The 26,589-nt window shown below is 37.1% G+C and overlaps 1 protein-coding gene across 1 annotated transcript; it reads left to right on the top strand.

The window, feature by feature from the left end:
* Positions 1-25,904, top strand: LOC139161534 (microtubule cross-linking factor 3-like). Its single transcript, XM_070740779.1, has 9 exons — positions 1-237; positions 1,343-1,567; positions 4,068-4,226; positions 14,612-14,680; positions 15,283-16,458; positions 18,388-18,736; positions 20,319-20,419; positions 21,840-22,116; positions 24,368-25,904. The coding sequence occupies exons 1-6, from the start codon at positions 16-18 to the stop codon at positions 18,496-18,498; spliced, it is 1,962 nt and encodes a 653-aa protein (XP_070596880.1). The 5' UTR covers positions 1-15; the 3' UTR covers positions 18,499-18,736; positions 20,319-20,419; positions 21,840-22,116; positions 24,368-25,904.
* The last annotated feature ends 685 nt before the right edge of the window (positions 25,905-26,589 follow it).

The following is a 26,589-nucleotide window of genomic DNA, read 5'->3' as shown; positions in this document are numbered from 1 at the left end:
GGCGCGGCAACCCAGATGCAAAGCCCAAGCGGCGACCGGGACGGCGGTGCCCCCTCGGTGGCGGCCGCCTCCCCCTCTTCCTCTTCTTCCACCCCCTCGCCAATGGCGCCGGGAGGAGTCGGGGAGGGCAACGGCCGTGGCCGGGCCCCGGATGGCGTCTCCAGCATGAACCCACGGCGGCCCCAGGAACTGCTGGAGGAGGTGGAGAAGCTGCGGGAGGAAAACGACGTTCTCAAGGTGAGCGGGAGGGGGGTGACAGGTGGAGGGGGGAGAAGAAAGGTGTGGCCCAGCCGGAATTGAAGGGGGGGGGTTCTTTTATTCTCCAAACAAGAACCCGCATTACCTTACAAGGGAACAATTGAGCAAATGGGGCCTTTCCTCCATCTATTTTCCTAGCTGCGTTGGGAGTGGAGGGGGAGTATTAATGTTGCCCCCCTGCCCCCATCACGTATATCCAGGAAATGTATCCACACTCCTTTTTGTTTTTCTGCCCTTTTTTCTCTCCCCCCAACTTGTTAACAGATGTTGAACAGATGCGATCTGGACCATTTCAAATATGATAGATTGGTTTTTTTAATAAATAATTAAGCTATTTTTTTTTTGCTGGGCCTGAACCATTTGTGGTCCTTTTATATGACAAGCCACAATGGCTAGGCCCAGAAGGCATTCCAAACCAACTTAAACAAAGCATTTTAAGATTTACTAGAGTGTGCGAGAGCCCAGCCTGTCATTTTTCTGTAGGTAAATTTTTATCATAGAAAAAGACACACATGATTTGTGCACGGGTGCTTCTTTGGTCCAGGGTTCTCAATTACTGCGTACATGTTTTTAAATGATTAATGGTTGATATATTGGGCAAAAGAGCTTGTTTAGAAGAATGCTGAATAAAAATGTAATTATATTTTATTTTTCAGAATATAATATTTTTACACCCCAGTTTATCTCTACTGCAGAGAAAAGGAGTAGGTTTAAAAGATCTGTTTAAAAATCAAACTATATTGTACCATTAATGACATCATCGCTTACCATCATTCATTTTTAAGTTCTAATATTGTGTTGTGGATTTGAAATATCTATAGTATCCTCATTTAGATTTGATAAACTGTGACACATACTTTGGACTTCAGATGCCAAGGTTGGATAATTAATACTTGCTATAATTTTATCATAGATTAAAGATACAGGTGTCAAAGCATGAGAATACATAAGGTATTCATTGATATATCTAAATCACAATTTCCTTGGAAAAAAATGCATATAATGCATATAAATTACCTTAAATCTCATTTTTCTTTTTCTTTTTAAAAAAGTACCATTGTGTAATGTGTTTCTACCTCTTCAGAATGAGATAGATGAGATGAGAACTGAGATGGATGAGATGAGGGACAGCTTTTTTGAAGAGGATGCATGCCAGCTACAGGAAATGCGTCATGAATTGGAGAGGGCTAACAAAAATTGTAGGATTCTACAGTATCGTCTTCGGAAGGCAGAGCGCAAAAGGCTTCGTTACGCACAAACTGGAGAGATTGATGGAGAACTTCTTCGTAGTTTGGAGCAAGACTTGAAGGTACTTCTGGGTTCGAAGTTGGCATAGTGTTAGAACATTCATGAGATATTTAAAAAATAAACTAAATGCAAAATCTCCATTTTTAGATTATTTTTGTTTGTATATTTATCCGTTTCCAGTAATTGGAGAGTGAATCCGCAAGTATTCTGAGCTCCTTTGATTTTACATTGTTCTCAAGATCCTTTGTATGATTATGATCCTTATTTAAAGGAGTGACTTTATATAGAAATGAAAGCATTTTGATATATATATTGCTTTTAATCTAAATATATGAAAAGGTAGATAATATACCACAAATACTTCAACCCAATAGGAAAATATAAATGTAATTAATTGATCAAAATGTCAAGGGCATAGATCTATTACTTGATACAATGTGTTTTTCCCCTCTGTTTCCTTAAGCCAGATTTGCACCCAAGCTTTACCTTAAGGATATTTGTAAAAATGAAATATATGGTTATAATTTTATGACTTTTTTGTAGTAAGGCTGTCAGACAATTAAATTATTTTTATTTTTATTTTTATTGCTAGCATTTTATTGACAGCTCTTTGAAAAGCAAATAAATTACAGTTGCATCTTTCTGACAAATAAAAGCTTCATAATTGCTCCCAAAACTTCCTTTTTTGCATTTGATATAGAAGAACTAGATCAAAAAAGCATCCTCATGCATACGTATGTAGAAATCAGTGCTCTTACAAGTGATACTTATGTTTGTCAAGATGGGCATTTGACCAGATTGTAAGCCTCCTAGGTTTTAAGCTTAAATTTGCTGTCTGGATGCTAATAGATAAATAACTAATACAGCTTCACTAACACATATTCACTCTGAGAGTAAGATGGGAAGTATCTAAATTTGACAAATAAAATTGACAAATAGCATACAGAAATGTGATGATAATTAGATTCCAATAGAAGAGAATTATCTATAGTTCAGGGTTGAAATGTGGTATGCCTGGTACTCTTTGAGCTTGGGGTTTTTTTTGGAAGAAGTTTTATTTCCCAATTAAGTAACATCAATGCCTTGCATAAATCAATTCTACATAATACAGCAATAATCTTTGTGGTAGAGGGATAAGGCCTAGATAAATAAAATAATTTATCTAGATAATTTCACTTTATAAAATGGCATATTTCTTTGTTTATATTTAATATACCGTACACTGCTCAAAAAATAAAGGGAACACTTAAACAACACAATATAACTCCAAGTAAATCAAACTTCTGTGAAATCAAACTGTCCACTTAGGAAGCAACACTGATTGACAATCAATTTCACATGCTGTTGTGCACATTCAACTTTGTACAAAATATTCAGTGAGAATATTTCATTCATTCGGATCTAGGATGTGTTATTTGAGTACTCCCATTATTTTTTTAAGCAGTGTAGTTGAATGAGCTATGTTGTATTATTTTGGAAAAAAATGATATTATAATAAAATTAGGATTGTGTATATTTTTTAAAAAAGAATTCTAGTTGGTGTAGAGCTAAATCAGAAAACAGCCTGTTCAATTTTGAAGACTGACATGTTTTACAGTTGCAAATAGCAATAGCACTTAGACTTATATACAGCTTCACAGTCCTCTCTAAATGGTTTACAGAGTCAGTATATTGCCCCCAAAATTTGGGTCCTCATTTTACCCACCTTGGAAGGATGGAAGGATGAGTCAACCTTGAGCCTTGTGAGATTCAAACTGACAAATTGTCAGCCAGCAGTCAGCAGAAGTAGCCTGCAGTACTGCATTTTAACCACTGCAACACAGGGCTCTAATTGTCTTTTAATTAAATTGTTTAAGGCATAGATCAATGTGTCTGGTGGTGAAAGCACTAAATCTGAGAAATATACATTGACATTTTAAACAATATATTCTAATTTAGTAAACAAATTGACAACTCATTTTCACATACTTCATTATTCCATTTTACAGTGGCATACCAGAAACAAAGCATTAAAAAAAATAAATACATAGATCTTAAATCTATCAATAAAATGATTCTCATCTATTAAGGGTAGTACCTATCCAGTCAATTTGTTACTGAGAATATTTTACTGATAAGAATTTCAATAAGATAACAATATATAATAAGATAAACAAACAAATAAATAAATAAATAAATAAATTTCAAATGTAAATTTTGGTTACATTATATTCACTGATAATAATGAACAGAGGGTTGGTCCTGATTAAAAAAATGGAAATATGACAGAGGTACAGTTTGAACATGGAGAAATTTGTTTGATAATTTATTCAAAATTGGAATCTGAATAATGATTATACAACTGAGATGCCACTGCACTTGAAATTCCCAAATCTTTTAATCATTGGGAAAATAATATATCGATATTATAGCAGAATTGAATTGAAATATAACTGAAATATAATACTTATTTCTGTAATACAATATCTATGCCATTTGAATTTTTTTTTTGCTAAATATGTTTCTATAACTGTTTGATTATAATTAGCTTTATTGTAAGTTTCTAATCATCTTCCACTTAGGTTGCAAAAGATGTTTCTGTGAGACTTCATCATGAACTGGAAAATGTGGAAGAAAAACGTACCACCACAGAAGATGAAAACGAAAAGTTAAGACAGCAATTAATAGAAGTAGAAATTACAAAGCAAGCTCTGCAAAATGAACTTGACAAAATGAAAGAGGTTGGTTCTCTCTATTATCAATTTGTATTCTCTGAATTTCACAAGCACTCTTTTCATGATTAATGAAGATGCATGGCCAAGGTTCATAAGAAAACTAGCCAAAACTGTATAGAAATGGATGAAATTTGAAAAAGTAGATATTTTCCTAAACAAGGATGAGTCATTTTAGCCTTTGTATATGTAATTTGTTTTAAAATTCACTGCATCTCTTTTTGAAATGAGAATCATTGTCTTGATGTGAGAAATGGATTTTGGCACCCAGAAAAATTAAAGGCAAAAAAATGCTGCTCAAATAATATAAAATTGTGGTCTTAACCCAGGATGGTCTTTTAAGGACAACTAAAGAATTGCATGTATGTCCTAGGATTAGTGATACTGAACAATTTATTGGGACTATTGCTATTGTAAACCCCCTCTCTGCTGCATAGTAGCCTGCCTGCCTGAAATCCTTGATTCCATTTCCAGGATTCCTTGAGAGTAGAATCTGAGGTGGCCTGGGAGTTCATGGCTATTGTGACAACCCAGGTCATCTAGCGCCCCAACACTACACAGTGGTCATACATCTCATCTGGTTTTCGTCTTCAAGTAATGGAAATATGCTCTGGAAATTTGAGGAATTCTTAATGAAGCTCCCCTGTCCTGATTAGGTTATGCCCTGATAATCATTCCAGAGGGGTAGCACCGAATCCAATGGTCCACCGCAAGGTGATCGACCTTGGAGGTATTACAAAAAGATCAGGATGTTATTCCTGGGAGCCGACTTCATGGTCCTCTTGAGGCTCTGATTGTCATCTGGAATAGGAAAGTGCAAGATTGTGTCCATGTGGCCTCTCTCCATTTGTGGATCTGATCACTCTCTGTAGATTTATGGAAGATAAGTGGATTAAGAGATTGCAAGAATACCATTGGTGGAAGAAAAATTTTACTTGTGTGAACAGGGCTGAGAGGTTCTATTAAGGCATATCTTGTGTCAGTAAGGATGGCAAAGCATCAATATTTCCCTGCCTTTATTGCATCCATAGATGGCTGACCACAGGTAGCCCTGTTTAGGGTCCTTGAATGGAAGGAACCCTTCAGCTCTCTTGAATGGAAGGAACTCTTCAGAGCCATTCAGAGGAGAGGAGACAAAATTGCTGAGATTCATTCCTAGCTGCAGTCCTATGGAGTTGCCTGTGACAGTCTTGCCATATTATCTGGGTGGAGTTCAAAATTATGTGGTTCAAGGAAGCGGGCAGTTATGATTGTGAGCATAACCACGTTCTTATTGTATCCATGCTCTTCTTGGTTGGTAAAACCTTCCAGGAAGGTATTGTGATTGGGTTTCAATTATGACAATTTCTTCTTTAAAAGAGGGGATGAGGCCAGTGCCCCTTAAGGAAGCATTGGCCTGTCTTTTTTTCAAGAAGCCAATCCTGAAATGAACTATTAGGGACAATTTTTATTCGGTATTCAATCTTCCTTTTTTAGGGAAGATTGTTGGCAAGATGGTTGTGCAACATCAGTCTGGTTTCTGCTTGTATAGGGGACTGAGGCAACTTCAATAGTACTTTTTAATAACCTCGTGAAAGCAGGATACAATAATGCACCCATCCTTGCTCTTTTTGACCTCTTAGCACCCTTTAATACCATTGACCATGGTTTCTTCCTGGACCAGCTATGGGGGATTAGGCAGCACTGTGTTAAACTGGATTAGGCAAAACTGTATTAAGATGATTATCTTCTACAGAGAAGTGGACAGTTTCAGTTGATGTTCATGAGATACGTAGATATTTAGGGCCCGCCCTCAGCCCCTAAATTGTGGGGTATTGGAGAGGGGTACAATTTAATGTTAACATTAAGACACTGGATAAAGTCATCTATAGCCTCTGAGTGAGGTATGATCAGTATGCTGATGATACCTAACTACATTAACTATATTCATTAAGTGTTGAACCTCATGATTCTTGACAAATGTATCTTTTCTTTTATGTATACTGAGAGCATGTACACCAAAGACAAATTCCTTGTGTGTCCAATCACACTCGGCAAATAAAGAATTCTTTTCTGTTCTGTTCTATATATCTGCATCCCTGATGAAATAAGTGATGCCGTAAACATCCTATATTGATGTCTACAGACTGTAGGGATTTGGATAGGCAATGACAGAGTTTAGCTCAACCCTGTCAAGACTGAATGGCTTTGGGTTTTGTAGCAACCTGGATGTAGAAATTTACCATTTTTTATTCTGATGGTGTCCATTCTGGGCATCCTTCTGGACCTGTGACTCCTGCTTGAATAGGTGGCAATCGTGACTAAGAGGTCCCTTGTACAGGTTCAAGTTGTATGCAAGTTGCATTCATTCCTGGGTCAGGAAGCTTTTGCATATGTAACTGGAAGAATGGGGGTTGAATGGGGCCAGCTGAAAACCATAATCATAACCATAAAGATATGCAATCTTCCATGTTCTAGTGAGCATTTGTATGAAAGTAAATAAGGCATGAAAGAAGGAGAAGAGGAAAGAAAGTTATTTTTAGTCCCATGAGTCTGTATTAGTTGATGTCTTGATGGGATAAGTGCTGCGGAACAATAGCCAATACAGTATTCTATATTTGGGAATAGTTGTGCTGGCATAGTATTTTATTTTTGTTTTGTTTGACAATATTATTCTTGTACTGCATGTGAATTCTGCTAGTTTTGATTGTTGATTTATTGAATTCATTAGATCAGAGGTGAAATATCTGTGAGATTTGCAACATGAAGGCATTAGCTTACTGAATAAAACTTGAAGTGGCTGTCGGAGATTGACTGACAGGCCAAAGCCATCTTTTGAGTTGGAGTATCTTGCATGCCACATGCTAGAATGTAGAATGTATTAGTACTGTGAGAATTTGGGAGGGGGCGTTGTATGAAGGGGAAGAATATCTACAACAAATTCCTTCCAGATATTCAAGGTCATCTTTTGATCACCATCTGCCTGGAAGTCAATGGGAAGATTGTAGACATTAGCACAGAACCAGAGTGGTCTATGTAATGAACTTGTGGGTGTGGGAACAGGGGATGAATTTTAAATAGGGTGGAGAAACCCACGGAATTTAGATTCTGGTTTCTCCAGTTTGTACTAACATGACTCTGTTAATAAATTGAAACCTAGAGGAAGGCCAAACCTCAGACTCTGATTTATTTCTCAGTTGTTATTTGGAACACAGACATTGACATTGTCTCATTCTTTATATTCATGAAATCTGGCCTTTAAAAAGCAGTTTGCCTCCAGTTATGAATCATAAGCCAGTGATGGTTTGTTGGCTTCCATTATTTGCTGTTAATATGACAAAAACTAAACATTCCGTTTCAATTCCCATGGATAGCAACAAAAAGAAAGAGCTGTAAAAATGATTTATCTCTAGCTGCAATGCATATAATTTCCTTCGTCATTTTCTCTGACACTTCTGCAAAGATTTATATTCTTCAAGATCTTTTATTTCTTCTGCTGTCATGTTCATCTTTGGAAATATCTACACGTGGTATGACAGAGAGGCCAGTTCCTTGGATTTTTCAAATTGTGTAGACAGTATACACAATTTGAATAAGAAAACATGTTTCTATACTTATTATATAGATTTATGTTGTACCAATCAATTGAATTCTCAAAACACAGATATTGGATTTTGAGAATACCAATGAAATGATGGAGGATTGAGATTTTTTTTGTCTTTAATCATATTATATACTTTGTTTCACAGATTTAATTAATTATCAATAGAAGTTTGTAACATACAGTAATTCAGAAATCAGTGCCAAATAGGATGATATTGGGAAGGTTAACATATAGCACTAGTTAATAATTTCTCTTTATTGAAATTGTGCAAAACCAAGTTTGTTTTGCATCTGTATCAAAAAGCACAAATGGTTTTCTACTTTGTCTTGCCTACCCACCCAGCCCCCTTTTAATAATTTAATGATAGATCTATTCTGCTTACTCCCTGAAGGAATTTTATATTTATTGCCAGCAGTCAATCCACTGGTTATTGATAGGACAACATTTGAAAAACAAAATTAATTGAAGGATATTCAGGCTCATGTGCTGATTCCAGGTTCATGACATCATATCACACTATAGTTTAGCATTCAGAATTTCATAGAGTGTTCTAACTTCTGTTTGCCTTGATCTTATTTGCTTGGGAAAATTAAGTATCAACCTCTTTTTTAATATATGACTATTGGATTAGATAGTACAACTAATTAAATATCAGTGTTTGGAATTTTCATTTTGTCAGCCTTTATATCTTCTGTCCTTTCTGATTTGTGATTCTTGGTAGAAGGGTGAGCAAGTTAATAATTGCTAATTAAATATCTAATTTTATTTTGATTGACATAGTTTATTAGCTATGTTATGACAAGTCCATACAAATTCTGCAAGATAAATTTATAAAACCTTGCTTCTACATGACATTTAGAGAATGGCTCAAGATTTCATTTGGAGAAATTCTTGCCATTTAATTTCTTAAAGTGAAATATAGAGACAGAATAAAAATGGATGTCACTTAATAATACAGATCGAGCAAAGCTTGGTAAAAATAAGTTGATGATAAAATTTTCTATCTTAATCCCTAATATATTTCTCATGAGTAAAATCAGGAATTTTATTTTCAAACGTTGGGGACGTTTGATGGAATATTTAGGTGTCTTAATAACTTAGTATAGATTTTCCCCAATTGTTTGGTTAGATTGCAGTTATAGGTAGCCGTCAACTTATGGCTGGTTGCGTAATAATTGTTTGAAGTTACAATCAACATCCCAGAGCTACTTACAGCCCATTTTCAGTTAGAATGGCCTCACTCGCCCCATGGCTATGTAGTTGTGTTTTGGGTTCTTAGCAACCAACTCATCTTAAAATCATCTGTTTGCAGCCACACATGATTGTGATTTGCAATGTTTTTGCTGGTTTCTGGCAAAAAGCACATGTTGGGGAACATGAACTTGCTTAACGAACATAATTTATTTATTGATCATCATGAAAACAATTGTAACTTTGAATCTGACTGCAACAACTTACGATGATAATTACAGGTTCAATTATAGTCATAAGCCGAGGAATATCTTACCTTCAATATCAGCTGTCATAATCAGTGGTACATGAAGGAACCTGTACCACATCTTGAGGATATGGCACATTACGAATATCAGTAGTACATGGGCTTATATACTGCTTCATAGGGATTTACAGCCCTCTCTAAGTTATTTACAGAGTCAGCAAATTGCCCTCAATAATCTAGGTCTTCAATTTACTGATCTTGGAAGAATGGAAGTCAACCTTGAGTCAGTAAGGATTGAACTGTTGGCAGTTGGCAGTCAGTAGAAGGAGCCTCCACTGCAGTCTAACCACTGGGCCAGCATTGGCTTTATATTTGTTCCTTTTGTGATCACAATAGAATAAGTACAACAGAAAGTCACACTATGATCATTGAAATGTTTATTATTCAAGCAGAGTGCAGGACTCTGTACTTAGAGGGAAAATGTGGATGAAATATGTTCAGGATTAAACTTTTGGTACTGCAAAATGAATATTTCATGACCTCTCTATAATTGCTTCTAGTATAGTTAATAAAATTATTTGAAGAGTCGTTGAATTTCTCATCGTTTTCATGAAATGATTGATGGCAGAGTATTGATCTACAGAAAGATCCTGTATGCCTCAATGGGCACAAGTAGCTTAATGGAAAACTTAGTAGTATTTTGCATTTTTGGAAGTATGAGGCTAGCTATGTAACTCTTCAGTGTAAAGTATTAGAATATGCTGATACAGCAAGGCATGGTCCTGAAGAACAACAATCAGATAATCTTCCACAACGGCCAAGTCAGCACACTGCTATTTATATCAGCAGCTCTAATTACTGGAGCCCCACCCAAACACAGGTGGCCTCTCTTATCTCCTGTAATATTTCTTCAATTGGTCTCTTCGATGCATAATTCTGCGCATGCGTGGGTCTAACACTTCCTCATCTGAATCGACCGAAGATAATGGAGATTGACTTCCTGGGCTGTGTGCCAAGCCCCCTTCTTCCAAGTCACCCCCACCTTCTTCTTCGTTCGAGGAAACTGCACTACCTGACTGTCAGCAATAAAACAGGCCTATGACATATTGATGTTTCCCCTGCATCCACCTCCACATTCCTTGGGGCAGGAGCTGGGGCAGAGCCAACCATAACAATTATTATTATTATTATTATTATTATTTTCCTTGAGTGCCGAAAGAGCATGCGCCCTATCAGGCATGTGTGAGTGCCCAAACTCAATGCCTGGGATGGTCAAAAACAACTCCCCCCACCCCCAGAGGGACTCTGGAGGCTGGAAATGTCCTGTTTCCTAACTTCTGGTGGGCCCAGTAGGCTCGTATTTCACCCTCCCCAGGCTCCAAAGACTTCCCTGGAACTGGAGGAGGGTAAAAATGTCTTTCCCCATCCCCCCAGAGGTTCTCTGGAAGCCAAAAATGCCCTCCCAGAGCCTCTGTGTGAGCCAAAAATCAGCTGGCTGGCACACACATGCATGTTGGAGCTGAGCTAGGGCAATGGCTCGTGTGCCAACAGATATGGCTTTGCGTGCCATAGGTTCGCCCTCACTGATTTAATCCATGTTTAATCCATGATTTAGTCCCTGTTACGTATGGAGATCTGATTTAAAACACCCCTGATGATGAATACCTACCTTTGTTTCTGCTTGAACACTTGTATATGTAATTGGTTCCACTATGTTATTTATTTATTTATTTATTTATTTATTTATTTATTTATTTATTTATTTAGTTAGTTAGTTAGTTAGTTAGTTATTTATTTATTTAGTTGGTTGGTTGGTTGGTTAGTTAGTTAGTTAGTTATTAGATTTGTATGCCGCCCCTCTCCGTAGACTCGGGGCGGCTAACAACAATAATGAACAGCATATAACAAATCTAATGTTTAAAATAATTAAAAACCCTTATTTAAAAACCAAACATACACACAAACATACCATGCATAAATTGTATAGGCCTGGGGGGAAAGGAATAGTTCAATTCTCCCATGCCTGACAACAGAGGTGGGTTTTAAGGAGCTTACGAAAGGCAAGGAGCATGGGGGCAATTCTGATCTCTGGGGGGAGCTGGTTCCAGAGGGTCAGGGCCGCCACAGAGAAAGCTCTTCCCCTGGGTCCCGGAGTCTTCCCCTGAGTCAACGGGACCCGGAGAAGGCCAACTCTGTGGGACCTAACCGGTCACTGGGATTTGTGTGGCAGAAGGCGGTCCTGGAGATATTCTGGTCCGATGCTGGTAATTGTTCTAATTGTTAGGAAATTATTCCTAATATTCAGTTACAATGTGGCTTCCTGCAATCAGTACAACCTGCCTGGCCTAAACAATTACTCTCAGCAATTTATTTCAAATTAAAGCGGTCGCTATTTGAAGTTTATATTAATTATATTAAGTTTAGGCTCTGCTTTTATTTTGTCCATCTTTTGAAAAAACAATCACTGAGCTGCATCCCCTGGCCTTTGAAATCCTTTCTTCAGAATAGTTCTGAAATAAATGAGAGGTAAGGGACCATCAGCTAAGGAGTGTCAGCTTGTGGGGTCCAGGAAGAGAACCTTTTAAGTCAGAGGTGGCAAACCTTTTATTCCTCAGGTGCTGAAAATGCATGTGCATGTGCTATTGTGCATGCACGAGTGCCCATGTCCATAATTCAATGCCTGGAGACAGCCAAAATGGCCTCGCCCCGACCCACCAGAGGCCCTGTGGACGCCTGAAACAACCCATTTTCCAAACTCTGCTGGGCCCGGTGGGCCCTTTTTTCATCCTCCTCAGGCTCCAGTGGCAAAAATGCCCTTTCCTATCCCCTTCAGAGACTCTCCGGAAGCCAAAAATGCCCTCCCGGAGTCTCTGGGCTAGCCAAAAATCAGCTGGCTGGTATGCACATGTATCTTGGAGCTTAGGTAGTAGAGTAGTAGTAGATCCTTGGAACAAACTTCCAGCAGACGTGGTTGGTAAATCCACAGTAACCGAATTTAAACATGCCTGGGATAAACATATATCCATCCTAAGATAAAATACAGGAAATAGTATAAGGGCAGACTAGATGGACCATGAGGTCTTTTTCTGCCATCAGTCTTCTATGTTTCTATGTTTCTAGGTAGGGTAATGGCTTGCATGCCAGCAGATATGGCTCCGAGTGCCACCTGTGCCACCCGTGCCGTAGGTTCGCCATCACTGTTTTAAGCCATGACATTTCACCCTTTGGAATATTTTTCCTTTGGAGATCAGATGGGCCCTGTCTATAAAGACCTTCTGTAAGCCTTGGAGACTTGGGTCTGTGCTTCTCTCTGAGTAAAGTTTCTTGGCTATGTTTAGGGTTCTATTGTGGCTTTGCATTTTCCCCCTGGTTGCTAGAGGTTTTATATTTTTTTGCATTTTTAAAATCATTTTGATATTGTTAGTCACCCTTAGACATGTATATGGGCATTGCTGGTTATATATACAGTTAAGTCCAGTACTGTAAATAGATAAAATTATAGTTTTACCATTCACTTTGCAACCCTTGTTTTTACTGCCCCAGTTTTCGATGCAGAAAACTGTAGTACTGTTTAGTTGATGCTCATTGCTGAATGTGTGCAGAAATTGTGGTTCATGAAAATAGGTCACTGTGATTTTATTAGGCTAGCACTTGAATATACATTGACTTTTGCTAACCCCCACAAAAGCATTTGTACCAAACTGCAAGATTTTAGCCAGGTTTTTTTTCCTCATGTGTGATGGGGGGAAAGTTGAATTATGGTGTTTGAGATAAACATATAAAGCCTAATTTAAACTGACTGATAATGGGAGGTCCATATTTAGTTATTTATTTCTCAAAAAATAGTTGTGACCATGGGACTGGAAATTTACCTTTTCAGATCTTGGTGCTAAACCTGTCAGTCAGGACAGAACAGTATGCCTTTTAGTTTCCAGTTGTTTAAATAAATAAATGGGCTCCGACATCGAAAGGCTGCAAATCAAAGGAACTTTGGTTAAAATTGTAAAGAAACATAAATCTTGAAGTCCCTGCATAGATTACCAGTTGGTTTTCAGACCCAATTCAAAATGCTGTGAGTAATACATCATGTGCTGAAGCAGCATTGAAAGAAGGGGGAAGGAAGGCGCTGGGGACTTCTAGCCAATGTCCAGGTTGACCAGCACATATATAATGGGGCGTGGTAGCCAGGGATGAGCTGCTGCCTGGCTGGGGGGAATGCAATGGGGTAGCGAAAATGGAGCCCACCCCACTACACCCAATTTGCATTGAAAGAAAATGCAGGGCGTCCTGCATAAGCTAGGACCACAGTGAGGTAGTAAAAATTTTGGTAGCTGGTAGTAGCTATCCCTTTGATTCCCTCTGAGTCTAACCCCAGCCAAAGATTTTTTTGTTGACTTGTTGACAATGGAATTGAAGAAAAAAGAGCCCTTCAACAAAGATTAATCCAAATCTTCAAGGCCTATAGTCTACTGAAAGGGTAAGAAAAAAAAGAAAGAGTGAACTTTCAAGTTTAAAAGATATTTGGGTTTAACTGATATCCCCAAACCCCCAACACTTTACCCTTAGATTATTTATGGTTGACCTATCCAGATTCCTAAGAGGTCATAAGGGGCGAGTACAAGTGCACTAGAGTGCCTTCCGTCCCCTGTCCTATTGCTCTCCTATATCTCCTATACCTTTCTTCTATTCCTATATCTCTTCTTCTATTCTTTCATTGATATGTTCTATTCCTATATCTTCTCTTCTATTATGTCTTAGATATGTTTTACTATGAGTATCTCCTCTATAACCTTCATCATGTATTTTACTATGGGTATATAGATATATACCCACTAAAACCCTCATTGTGTATTGGACAAAATAAATAATTAAATAAATAAAAATCCTTTTTTACATAGTCTTCCTGGAACTTGAGTTTATCATTTTGGAAAAGTTTCCTTAGTCCATTGCTCATTCTATCTTTTTACACTTTTCTTGTTTTACTGTTTGCACATATTTTGATTATTTAAAATGTGTTCAGACCAGTGGTTCTCAATCTATGGTCTGCGGACCCATGGGGGGCTAAGATGTTGTCACAGGCAGTACGCGAAGGCTTGAAGAAAGGTTATGGCATAAAATGCAGTTTTAATGGCCAATGGTTCATGAACACAAAAGGTCTTGTGACACAAGAAGGTCCTGACTGAAGAAAAGGTTGAGAATCTCTGGTCTAGAAGCATTGTGATTTAATTTCACCTCATGTATTCAATGTAAATCTAATATTAAGTAGGGTAGAGGGGATGTTTTTCTGACTTGTGAATCAGTTGCGAAAAATTATGTGCACATTGGATTTGCATTGCATCAGATTTAGTAAAATGTTAATTTCAATTTTTACAGCAGTCCATGAAAAGAAGAGGAAGCAAAGACTTGCAGAAATCAGAGAAAAAGCAGCAAACTCCCACTGAGGTGACTTCAAATATTTAATTTTCTCCCTAGTACATTGTGTTCCTAACTAAACTATATGTTGCTAACTGAGAGATAAGGAAAGATTCAGGTTTTCAACACGGGGAAATCGTTATCATTGTCACATTTGTGGTCTAAATTGACTTTATTCTGTTTCTCTGTCATACCTATTCTCTGTAGATACAAATCTGAATTTGCTATTTAAATTAATGAGATTGTATCTTCTTGTATTTAAAATGAATAATTTTAGCCTCTCTCTCCCTCTCCATATTCCTTTGTGTTGAAGTATAAAATCTGTTATATGTTTTCAGTATTGTTTAGCATTATTAAAAGGTGTTGAATTGGCTTTGGGATTTTTAACTAAGAATATATTGTGAGACTGTTCCTAAATGTCTAATCTTAAGGCAGATTTGTTGGACTCTCCTGCTTTTGCAAAATGCTGAGTATTGAAAATATGAATCAGATAATTTTGCTTCTGCTAAATCTATGGAAAAACCCAGAAAGCGTTTTTGGAACCTTTGTTATTGTAAATATCAATGGTTTTCTTTTTTTAATAATTCTTGTTTATATATAAAGTAACTGCTTATTTTCTCCCCTTTTATAAGGAGGATAATGAAGATCTGAAATGCCAGTTGCAGTTTGTCAAAGAAGAAGCAGCTTTAATGAGGAAAAAGCTGGCTAAAATAGACAAGGAGAAGGATAGATTTGAGCATGACCTACAAAAGTACAGGTCGTTATATGGTGACTTAGATAGTCCCTTACCAAAGGGGGAAGCTGGAGGCCCGCCTACCACAAGAGAAGCCGAATTGAAACTTCGTCTGAGATTAGTTGAGGAAGAAGCCAATATCCTGGGAAGGAAAATAGTGGAACTGGAAGTAGAAAACAGAGGGCTGAAGGCAGAACTTGACGACTTAAGAGGAGATGATTTCTCAGGGGCAGCCAATCCCCTAATGGGGGAACAGAATGAATCTCTCTCAGAGTTACGACAGCATCTGCAGTTAGTTGAGGATGAAACAGAACTATTAAGAAGAAACTTGGCTGACGTGGAAGAGCAAAATAAGCGCATCACAACAGAGTTGAACAAATACAAGTACAAGACTGGGAGTCACGATACTTCAAGGCATCATGACAATGCCAAGACAGAGGCTTTGCAAGAAGAGCTCAAAGCCGCCCGCCTGCAGATCAATGAACTCAGTGGTAAAGTTATGCAACTTCAGTATGAGAACAGAGTCCTGATGTCCAACATGCAGCGCTATGATCTGGCTTCACATCTGGGGATCCGAGGCAGCCCCAGGGACAGTGATGCTGAAAGTGATGCAGGGAAAAAAGAAAGCGATGATGATTCACGTCCCCCGCATCGCAAAAGAGAAGGGCCTATTGGTGGGGAAAGTGACTCAGAGGAGGTCCGCAACATCCGCTGCTTGACCCCTACGAGGTCCTTCTATCCAACAGCAACAGGGTGGCAGAAAAGCTTCACGGACCGTCAGCAAATGAAGGATATTCGCTGTGAGGCAGAACGCTTGGGCAAGACGATAGACCGCCTGATTTCAGACACAAGCACTATCATAACCGAAGCAAGAATTTATGTGGCCAATGGAGATCTGTTTGGACTTATGGATGATGAGGATGATGGCAGTAGGATACGGGAACACGAACTTCTTTATCGGATCAATGCCCAGATGAAGGCCTTTAGGAAAGAGCTCCAGGCTTTTATCGACAGACTAGAAGTTCCAAAATCCTCGGATGAACGAAGTGCAGACGAACCTTTGTCAGTGAGTCAGGTAGATTTTTACTTCGTAACCCATCTAGGTTAAACATATCCTGCTTGAGATTTTGCAGGAACATACGATAATCATTTTCCTTTCGCTCTTGGATATTAAAAATGGCAGAAAGAGCAGCTCAATGGAAGTTTCCATGGTTTAATAGAAAAGGCTAAGCAGCAGATTGTAACCTAATTCTAATTTGTTACTAAGAGCTATATCAAGCTGGTATCATGGCTTGGCATATTGGATACCTGCCAAGACCCATGGTTTCATTATGGATCCATTAGCAAAAGCTCTCTGGCTTTTACCATTGGGTCTCTTTGCTCTTGCCACAGCTCACTTGTTTTTCATCTTTTATTCAGGATGGGAAAATAATAGTTTTAAGAAGAGGAACAGCTGTTTTCAGCAGTCATTCTGGTAAAAAAAACATGTAATGGGAGGAGTAGGAGGAGGGGGGTGAAAGAAGAGAAGGGGGAAGAACAGTTATAGAGATATAACATAAAAATATTTTTGGAGGGAGTAGACAGGACTTTAAAAAATAGCCTTGCATTTGGGCCTTCCAAAATGTGTAGCTATGCTAAGCCTGTAGAAGCAAAATGTAATAAAAAAGGGAAATAAGCATTGAAAGGCATTTAAAGGGAAGGACCTCTTTCATATATTTTTCATGGGAATAATAATGGTAAACCGCTGGTGTACTTGATAAGACGACTCAGCTAAAAATATGCTGAGTGAGTGTTTCTTTGGGCAAAGCTGCTTCTTTAGGTCTTGTTCAATTCCGAAATATGACCTCTGTTAGTACAAAAATTATCAGAGGTTGGGAGAATCATTGCATTGTAAAATCAAGGAAGTAACATAGCAGATTATATGCTAATGAACATCAAGGAACAACCTAATATTTGTAATTGTTTAAAATTATGCATTCTCTACCATTTATGTAGGAATGCAAGGTGGTTGTAAATCTTAAAGATAATTACTGCTTTGAAATTTTTAAAATAGGAAGCATATATTTTAAAGTAATAAATGTTACAGTGGAGATCAGCGGATTTTTTTAAAGACCAAAACTGCAGGCTTTGCATAATGCACCAAAAAGATTTGCTAAATTAAAAACTATTAGAGTTGCTAAATTGATGTTTTTGTTTTTAAAAAAATCAAAATATTGCCTTGTTGTAATATTCTCCAGCATGAATAAATTTGGCTATCTCATGAGAACAACTATTTTTAGGATTTCTTTGTATTTTTAACCTAAAGGAATCACAAACATTCAATCTTTTTTTGATGACTTTTTTTTTGCCATAAGATTAAATGATAGCCTAGATGATTTTAAGATAAATTCTACCCAGTTTAATGGAGGAAAGGCCTGTCAATGATCACCATGTTCAGACAGGATATATTGAGATGAGGAAGGAGACTAGGATTCAAGCCATATTATTGGGTTGTGTGATAGTATCAGATGCCGTCCTCCAGATTTTCTCTCCTGTTGCCTGACATGATAAAACTGTTAGTCTTTATTTCATTATTTTAATTATCACCAACCATTATTTATGTGGTTTTGTGTATAATGGAAGAAGGGACATAAATGTATTTCTGGTATGGGGAGAAGCAAGTGTCCAATTCCAACAGCCTTTCTCTCATATGGAATCTAGCAACTTCAACAGGGAGCAGATCAAAGATATAAAGATGATTTCGGCAATGGTCAAAAGCCCTCCCCTTTGTATAAGGTGTGATATAAATATATGTAGAAAAGCGACAAAGCTTTGATTGCACTGCTGAGATATCCATTTTGACTTTTGACATTCACATCCTTCAGTGCTACTGGTGAAATCTGGAACTCTATACATTATATATATTATTATAGTATATAATCTGGAACATATTTTTTCTCTTGAAATGTTGGTTTTTTGGTGAGATTAACATAGTATTGTCTTGTTTTTGTATTTACTTTCCCAGATGTTCCAGCCTATCATTTTACTTATTCTCATCCTTGTCTTATTTTCATCCCTTTCTTATGCAACAATATTTAAACTTGTGTTTCTTTTCACGCTGTTTTTTGTGCTGTAGATCTTTTCATCAGTTTATCATTCATTGTAGCATTATCAGTTTATTTTATTTTGTCCATCCTCCCAAGATAAAAAGTGCAAGAGTTGTAGTTTCTGTAGCAATCGCTGCTGTAAAAACACTGAAGACTATTTGTTTGAAAACAATGGGAACAACCCCTACTTTCCAAAATGTGGATCATAAAAGAAGTAAAATAACAAATATTCCCACTACTGAATCTGACTTCTGCTTATCAGAAAAGGTAAGAATATGAAAAGCAGATCCTTACATTTTAATACAATTTTCTTTTAAGTAACATTGATAATATGCACTGAAAATCTTTTTTTTCAGAATCAAAAATCAATTTTAGACTAGAAATACTCCTATAAAATGGAATATTTGTAGCTCCGGATTTGTGCTTTTTGAGCTTGGCTTTTTTCTTGCGAGTAATTTTATTACCCAAACTAGTACAAACTTCATCAGGGCTAGTAAGGCGCTTATATTCTAGTGCAGTGATGACAAACCTATAGCAGTAAATTTCTGGCTGGTCCATAGGCCATTTTTTGCCGGCCCCAAGGTTTAGGAAGCTTTCCTGAACTTTGTGGAGAGCAAAAAACAGCCCAACGAACCTGCCGGAAATCTGGAGACTTCACATGCAGGGGGGGGGGGAGGCATTATGGGTGTGGATATGCATACACTATTGTACACAAATGCACCATTTTGGCAACTGAGTCGGAAAAGGTTCATCATCACTGTTCTAGTGGCTTACTCTCACTCAAGCAGCCATTTCAGGTCTAAAGTCATCCTAAAATGTAATTTAAATTGCTTGAATTTTATTGCTGGTTCCTCTGAGTTCTAGTATCAAAGATCTGATTAAGCTTTCTACTGAATTTAAAATTGAATGAACAGTAAGCAACAGAACAGTAAGCAACGGAATTGCATTAATAAATGCAAATAATGAAACAGACAACTATATTAGGGAAACTTCCTGTGGTGACAAAGTATATTAGAAGCCAGTTCTAAAGCTAATTTCATGTTGCTGTTAAAGTAAATCAGGATGCTGGATTGGAAGTTAGTTGCAGAGACTTGTTAACAATTTTGTGGTTTACACTAATGTGTTTATTGTAAAACTCTACATTTTTTATTTACAATATGGAATTTAATATTTTTACAAGCTTAATAAGTGACATTTGATAAATGTCCTTCTCTGATTGATGTTCTTCTCTGTTTGATTGATATATACTCTGTGATACCTTTGATTTTATATATACTGTGTGTGTATATATATATGTGTGTATGGTTACATATTTTTTGCTGATAAGTGAAAAGGAAGGGAGCCTAATATAAATCTATTTTGACCTTGTTATGGTCTCATTAGCCAGACATACCCTTATTGGGATTTGAACCTGTGGCGTGCTGCATGCAAGGCAGGAGATTAACCTCTGTGCTACAGGCTCACCTCTGAATCAGCTTTTTACCAGGGAAGAAAATCATATGTATGTATGTACATATGTGTGTGTGTATGTGTGTGTGTGTCTGTATAATGTAATATATATGATGAAGAAACATTAGCAGTGTGATATTTTGAAAATAATATAAAACAGATGTAACTATAAAACTTATATATTCTGAATTTGAAGGTAAAATAATATGTATTTACAGGAATTTATTGAAAGATACTTGGAAATCCTTCTCTGCATGTCCAGATTCCATGCAGATCCGCTGCTAGGACAGTGTTTGATTTTCCCCCTATCTCCATTTTGCAGAGCATTGCAGAGTTCATAGAATAGGATTGTATGAGCTTTTATAGTGTAAAAACTGACAACTAACCTTTCTTTTTAAAGGTCTTGTCCTTTCCAGATCTGGAAGCCTATGCCCCATGTCTTTCCTACTATTTTATGTTTGAATTAAAATGCTTCTGAAGGGATTCTTCACACCAAGAAAGGTAGATGTAGTTTATTTCATTTTTAATATAATTACCCTCTTAAAGAAGGATAAAATATTTTCAAAAATGAAATAGACCGAAAAATAATTTTGTTCTCTCTTATTTTCTGTAATTGTCTAAGGGACTGGTTTGTTTGTAAAATTATTTTATAATGTATATTCAAAATTGACATAGCTGTATGATTGGGATGCTGCTCCTACTCTACCACAGCCCTTGAAAATCTAACTAACGGAGAGTTATCTTATTTATCAATGATTGTTGATTGCTTTTATAATATCTAATTATGTACTAATTGGCCTCTATGGAAAAATATGAACTAAACTAAACTGAAAAACTAATTTTATATGGCATTTCCCCCCAAAGAAATTGTTTTAAGGGAAAGAGGAAAATGATAGATCCTTCTTTCCATTTCTGTATATTACTAGGTTTAAACAATCTGGAAATTTAGAGCCATAAAAATACAAAGTTATCAACTAGAGCAACTAATGTGACAACTATCTAGTATTCATTACACTAGAAAGGAAACTAAATAAATCTTTGTCATCTGTTATACTAATATCCTTATATATTCTCTAAAAGCTACTCTAAAATGGAAAGATATTTGTCTAAGATTGTCTAATGAGAAGATTGGAAATACTTGTCTCTTCTGAAGTGGATGGTGAATCTCCCCAAAGCATTTACCAACTCTAGAATCAATTACAGAAGCATTCTCTAGTTGCTCAAGGAATTGAATAGGTATGGCTTCAGCTTACGTATGGCTGAGTTCAGAAGAGGAAAAGTTTTATACACCCTCACATTTATACATCTGAGAGGCAAGAGGATTTGGGGTGCGGGCTCTGGTAGTATATATAGAATTGCATAAAAAACATTCCTAAGCTGCTATTGAAGAAAACATTGTATGAGAACAGAGTGATAAAGAGGTTGAAATCCTTCACAGAGTTTATTCAGTATAATTTGAAACTGTCCACTTTGTTTGGTTATTTTGGATAAAATTAGTGATCTATTCACATACACAGTATATAAGCAGTCAAATTTTTGTTTCAGGAATTTGAAAAATAAAATATGAACAAGTCACTTTTTGCTATCCCATTGAAATTATCTGTGCAGTGTCTTAAGTTTCTAAGAGGTGATTGAGGTGAAAGAAGGCTTGTTGGGCATGTAGGTTTAGTAAATGCTTTTCAGACATTATTCCAGCACTGATATTGTAGGTTCAAAATCTAGCCTGTGTATTAGAATTACATTGCTTATTTTCTGAAAATAATGCTGGAAATATTTGGGTTTATAGCATCTACAGAAGATGTGTCATAAATTATTCAGAATATCAGTCATTTCAAACTTTTTATCTAGCTTTTCTGGTTGATTTGTACTTGTAAAACTTTTGTTTGTTTGCTTTGCTTTTTCAAAAAATTCTTCTTTCCAGGGTAACCAGAAGGCAAAGGAGAGTATCTTTGAATGTCTTTTGAAAATAAGGCTGTTTATGTAGCACAGTACAACAACACTCTGCACATCTCAGCTTCAGTGTGGTGTGACTTGCCATGTCGGAATCACTGCTCACCAGAAATATAAAGTTTTTACCAAGAGAAGAAAAGCCAAGCAAGGATACAAATTAAAAGAAATAAACATGAAGGAGAGCTCATCCTTTGAAAGTTGCAGAAGTTCTTAGAAGTGAGAATAGTGAATGGGATATTTCACTGATGGTAATGCAAAAGACAAGTTGTTACCTATTATGGGTGTGTGTTGTGCATTTATTTCCCATATACAATAAGAGAGACATAGACAAATATTAAAATATTATTGATTTAATTAATAGTTGGCCTTTTGAATAAAAATGCAAGATGAAGAATGGCAGTAAGTATAAAAAAAATATTGCACTTTTCCTTTTGAAGAAATTGAAAGAGGCTTAAAGATACTCAGCCTTGAAAATTCATGACCTAATGTGTATTTCTTAGAAATATAGAATTGAAAGGCACCTCAGAAATCATCTAGTCCAATCTCTGGCTTGATGTACAATCTACTAGGGCAGGGGTAGACAAAATTGGCTATTCTATGACTTGTGGACTTCAACTCCCAGAATTCCTGAGCCAATCATGCTAGCTTAGGAATTCTGGGAGTTGAAGTCCACATGTCATAGAAGAGCCTACTAGGGGGTTTCTGACAGATTAGCCTCTGTTTGAAGATCTCTAACAAAGGAGAGTTCACCATTTCATGTATAACAGCCAATTCTGTTGGTTGACAGCTTGTAGAATTAAGAATCTAGACAATGATTGATTACGCAAACATTTAATTCACTAAATTTGGCCCGTCCTTTTCTACATGTTTGAAGACTGTCATATCTCCTCTCAGTCACTATTAGATATTAGTGCTCTTTTCAATAAGATAAACATATGTGGATATTCCTCTTAGGTCTTGGTTTCTAGGCTCCTCACTATATTGCTCCAATTTGTAATAGCCCTGGGCCAGAACTGCCAGAATGTGGCATATTATTCCAAAGAGTGTCTGACCAGAGCACAGTAGAGTGGAACTTTGATTTCCCATGATTTCGATTCTTAGTGCACTCCAGGTAGCATTTGCCTTTTTAGTAGCTCCATAGCACAACTTTCATTTTTAAAAATCTTAATATAACATACTGTACACTGCAAAAGATAGCAGATTTAAATACCAAGTATATATCCAATTCAATATGCTAACATATGTCATCAATGCTGACACAAACCTTTTTTGAGATCTTTTTGAGATAAATAGGGGGAGCAAGACTTGAAGTGCATCTGTGGTCATAAGTGTAGGCAGGTTTCCCAGTGCCTGAATTGACCACAAGAGCACTGCCACAATTTGGGGAACTGGCATAAGTAACCATCCATTCATCATTGCCATAACTTCACAAGCCCACTGAATGAATGGCCATGACCCAAGGACTATCAGTATTCAAAGCACTTTCAGTTCAGAACCATGGAGAGCAAGCTTACCCTTATGTGCACAATTCTAAGAATTTTTTTGAAAAGAATTGTTGAAAAGAAAGCACACTGTAGCATACAGCTTCAGGATGGAGGATTGTGCTACCCTGATGTTCAGTCCAAATATGGATAAGGCACTATTAGATATTAGTGTTCTTTTACCTTCAGAGCTGCTGGCAGTGCTGTTTGAGAGCCACGTTACAGGAATCTAGAACTTTTCATATTAGTCTGCATTAGAGAAGGTATTTCAGCTAAGGGTTAATTGCAAGTGTTAGCACATATCCTACTATGTTCTCTTGTTTACGGCTTTATGCTGATAGAGCAGAGCAATAATAAAATCATTAAACAATAATTCACTCTGTAACTAGTTTGGAAAAACATTTAATGTACATATACTATATATACAAACAAGGCCATTTAAAACTATGAGAAGGCTTTTGAGATATTTTGTACCTTCCTTGAATGCCATGCACAATTTTTTGTATTGTATCTATTTTTATATGAATGTAAATGTACAATTTAGTGTATTTTTTGGAGTACAAGATGAAAATTTTGGTGTGTCTTATAGACCGAATACGGGCCTATTTTTGGCCTCCCAAAACCTCAGTGCATCGCGTTTTTGCCTTCCCCAGTCCCCAGAAGCACTGTTCAGTGCTCCGTACTTCCTGTTTTTGCCAAAAACTTGCCTATTTTTGGGCTACCAAGCCCTCTGCTTGTTGCATTTATGCCCTCCCCGGCCCCCAGAAGCATTCTGCAGGCTGAAAATGGGTGTGGTTGAGTGGGGTCGGAGAGGGTGAAAACACCACGTGTAGAGGCCAAAAACTATTTTTTTTCTTCTTCTTTTCCTCTTATAAATCTAGGTTCATCTTATAGTCCAAAAAATATGGTATTTGATAATGTTTATTTGCTATAGGGCTGATCAGCAGTGCTGATAACTGTTCTAGTGCTGTTCCATTAGTGTTTCTGAAGGGGCTTTTATTTTATTCTTTTCACTCAGGTGACCACATTTGCATTGAAGTTTCCTACAGTGGCTAGATGGGAATGGTGCTACTTGACCAGATTGATCAGCAGATCTATATGGGCTTCTGAATTGCTGACAGCACTACCTGTTATGAGAAGAATAACTCTGAAGGAACTCCCTTGAACTTTGGCTGAGGGATCTCGGTGAAGCTAGGTTTAATTTCCATGACCACAATCACTTCTGTGCAAGTGCACATTGGTCAATAACCTCACTTTTTGACATGCTGGAGAAATGATGTCGATTCTAAGATCACCCTTCCAGTCTTCAGTGTTTTTATCAATGAGAGAAGGATACCCCTCCCATCACGCATATATATAGATATTTATAGCTCATGCATAGTAAATTTTCCTTTAAATGACATGCTAAAGTTCCTCACCTCCATACATTTTTAAACATTAAATACTGTATAATTCTGTACATTCTGACTTTTCCCACAAACAGCAGGGAGACATGCTGTGTGCATGATCATGTGTTTATAGGTGCATGTGTTGGAATAGGAAGTATTACTAGTCTGTATTTAGATGACACAAAATTAATACTACTATTGATGCTGAAATAGACATGCTTATATGTAGGCATACACATATAGAAATGATGCATTTTGTGGTTTGTTTTATTTGAAGATACATAACTGCCAACAGGTACCTTCAAAATATCTTTTACAGGTTTCACAGGTCCACTATTTGAAATTTTAAAAAAATGAACGCATGCACTTTTGTAATTGTAACAACAGAGAAAAGGCGTTCATATAATATGTATTACTTAGCTCAGTGGATTGATTTCTCATTTATACTTAATGCTCTTTTCCTCTTCTTTACATTGCTAGGTCAAAGTGAGCTGTGCATATTTTTTTGAGTTCACTGATCTACCACTTATAACTGCATTTACCTTTTTCAGTGCACAGACATTTTCGTAAAGACAATCATCTCTTAACATTCTGCCACTCATGGTAACCCAGTAACATTTTTCCACCCATTGTAATCCAGAGACTGGTTTTTCAGTGGAATTACTATCCAGCAACATTGTTCTGCAGAGGAAAAAGAAGCAGGCCCATATCTGTATAACGTCTTAGGGCATAAATAAATCTTTTAAGAAAATTCAGTTTTTCTTGGTAACACTTGCCTTGTGTCATGACATGTTGGTGTCCCTGCCAAGTACTGTATACTCAGTGATACGGATGTGCTCATTGGGAGCCCACACATTATAATGAAGTCCAGATGTGAAGGAAAATTAACCATGTGACTGAGTGGGATTGGATGGGGATTTAATAGATGCTATTTTGTAGGGATGGCTTTATGCCTTGTGAAGTTCTTTTCTGTGTTTAAAACAGTTTCTTTTTAAATAACCTAAAAATGCTGTCTTTTATAGTGGTGTCCAAGAAAATGCAGTGACGTACCCTTACTTGGTGATGTTCAGGCGTTTGTTTTAATTTCTGTAATTCCCAATCAGCATAGCCCTGTACTAAAGTCCAAAATATTTGGAAGTCAACAAATTAAAGGCTAAGATAACTGCATGTTTTGCTGGGCTCTATGGTATGAGTCTCTCGAAAATTCAAGGGTACAAATTTCAGACAAACACACACTTGAAAGTTCAAAAACAATGTTCTTTATCACAAAAATTCAAAAGAAACAAAGTACCCTTTTGTATTGCAAAGAGCAAAACAACCTGGTAGTCTGTACAATCCCCTTAATCAGCCCTTAAGTACTTAGCTAGCAGCTGTGAAGGAACATCACAGCCCTCCTTCTTCCACGAAGTGAAACACACACACTTTGCTCTGCTTTGCTTTCAAAGTTGTGAAAAATCAAAAAACAAAGTCCGAAAACAGCAAGGCATGGTCCTGAAGAACAACGATCAGATAATCTTCCACAACGGCCAAGTCAGCACGCTGCTATTTATATCAGCAGCTCTAATTACTGGAGCCCCACCCAAACACAGGTGGCCTCTCTTATCTCCTGTAATATTTCTTCAATTGGTCTCATCGATGCATAATTCTGCGCATGTGTGGGGGTAACACTTCCTCATCCGAATCGACCGAAGATCATGGAGATTGGCTTCCTGGGCTGTGTGCCAAGCCCCCCTCTTCCAAGTCACCCCCACCTTCTTCTTCATCCGAGGAAACTGCACTACCTGACTCTGTCAGCAATAAAACAGGCCTATGACATGTTGATGTTTCCCCTGCATCCACCTCCACATTCCTT

This window comes from Erythrolamprus reginae, chromosome 1 (assembly GCF_031021105.1).
Source record: "Erythrolamprus reginae isolate rEryReg1 chromosome 1, rEryReg1.hap1, whole genome shotgun sequence".
NCBI lineage: Eukaryota > Metazoa > Chordata > Lepidosauria > Squamata > Dipsadidae > Erythrolamprus > Erythrolamprus reginae.
This window is presented reverse-complemented; position numbering and strand designations above follow the sequence as displayed.

Bases quoted from the DNA above. Each gene is read 5' to 3' on its own strand.
- LOC139161534 (XM_070740779.1), top strand. From the start codon at position 16: ATGCAAAGCCCAAGCGGCGACCGGGACGGCGGTGCCCCCTCGGTGGCG. The intron at 4,227-14,611 runs GTTGGTTCTCTC...CAATTTTTACAG, and splicing joins AACTTGACAAAATGAAAGAG to CAGTCCATGAAAAGAAGAGG. The intron at 16,459-18,387 runs GTAGATTTTTAC...TTACTTTCCCAG, and splicing joins AACCTTTGTCAGTGAGTCAG to ATGTTCCAGCCTATCATTTT.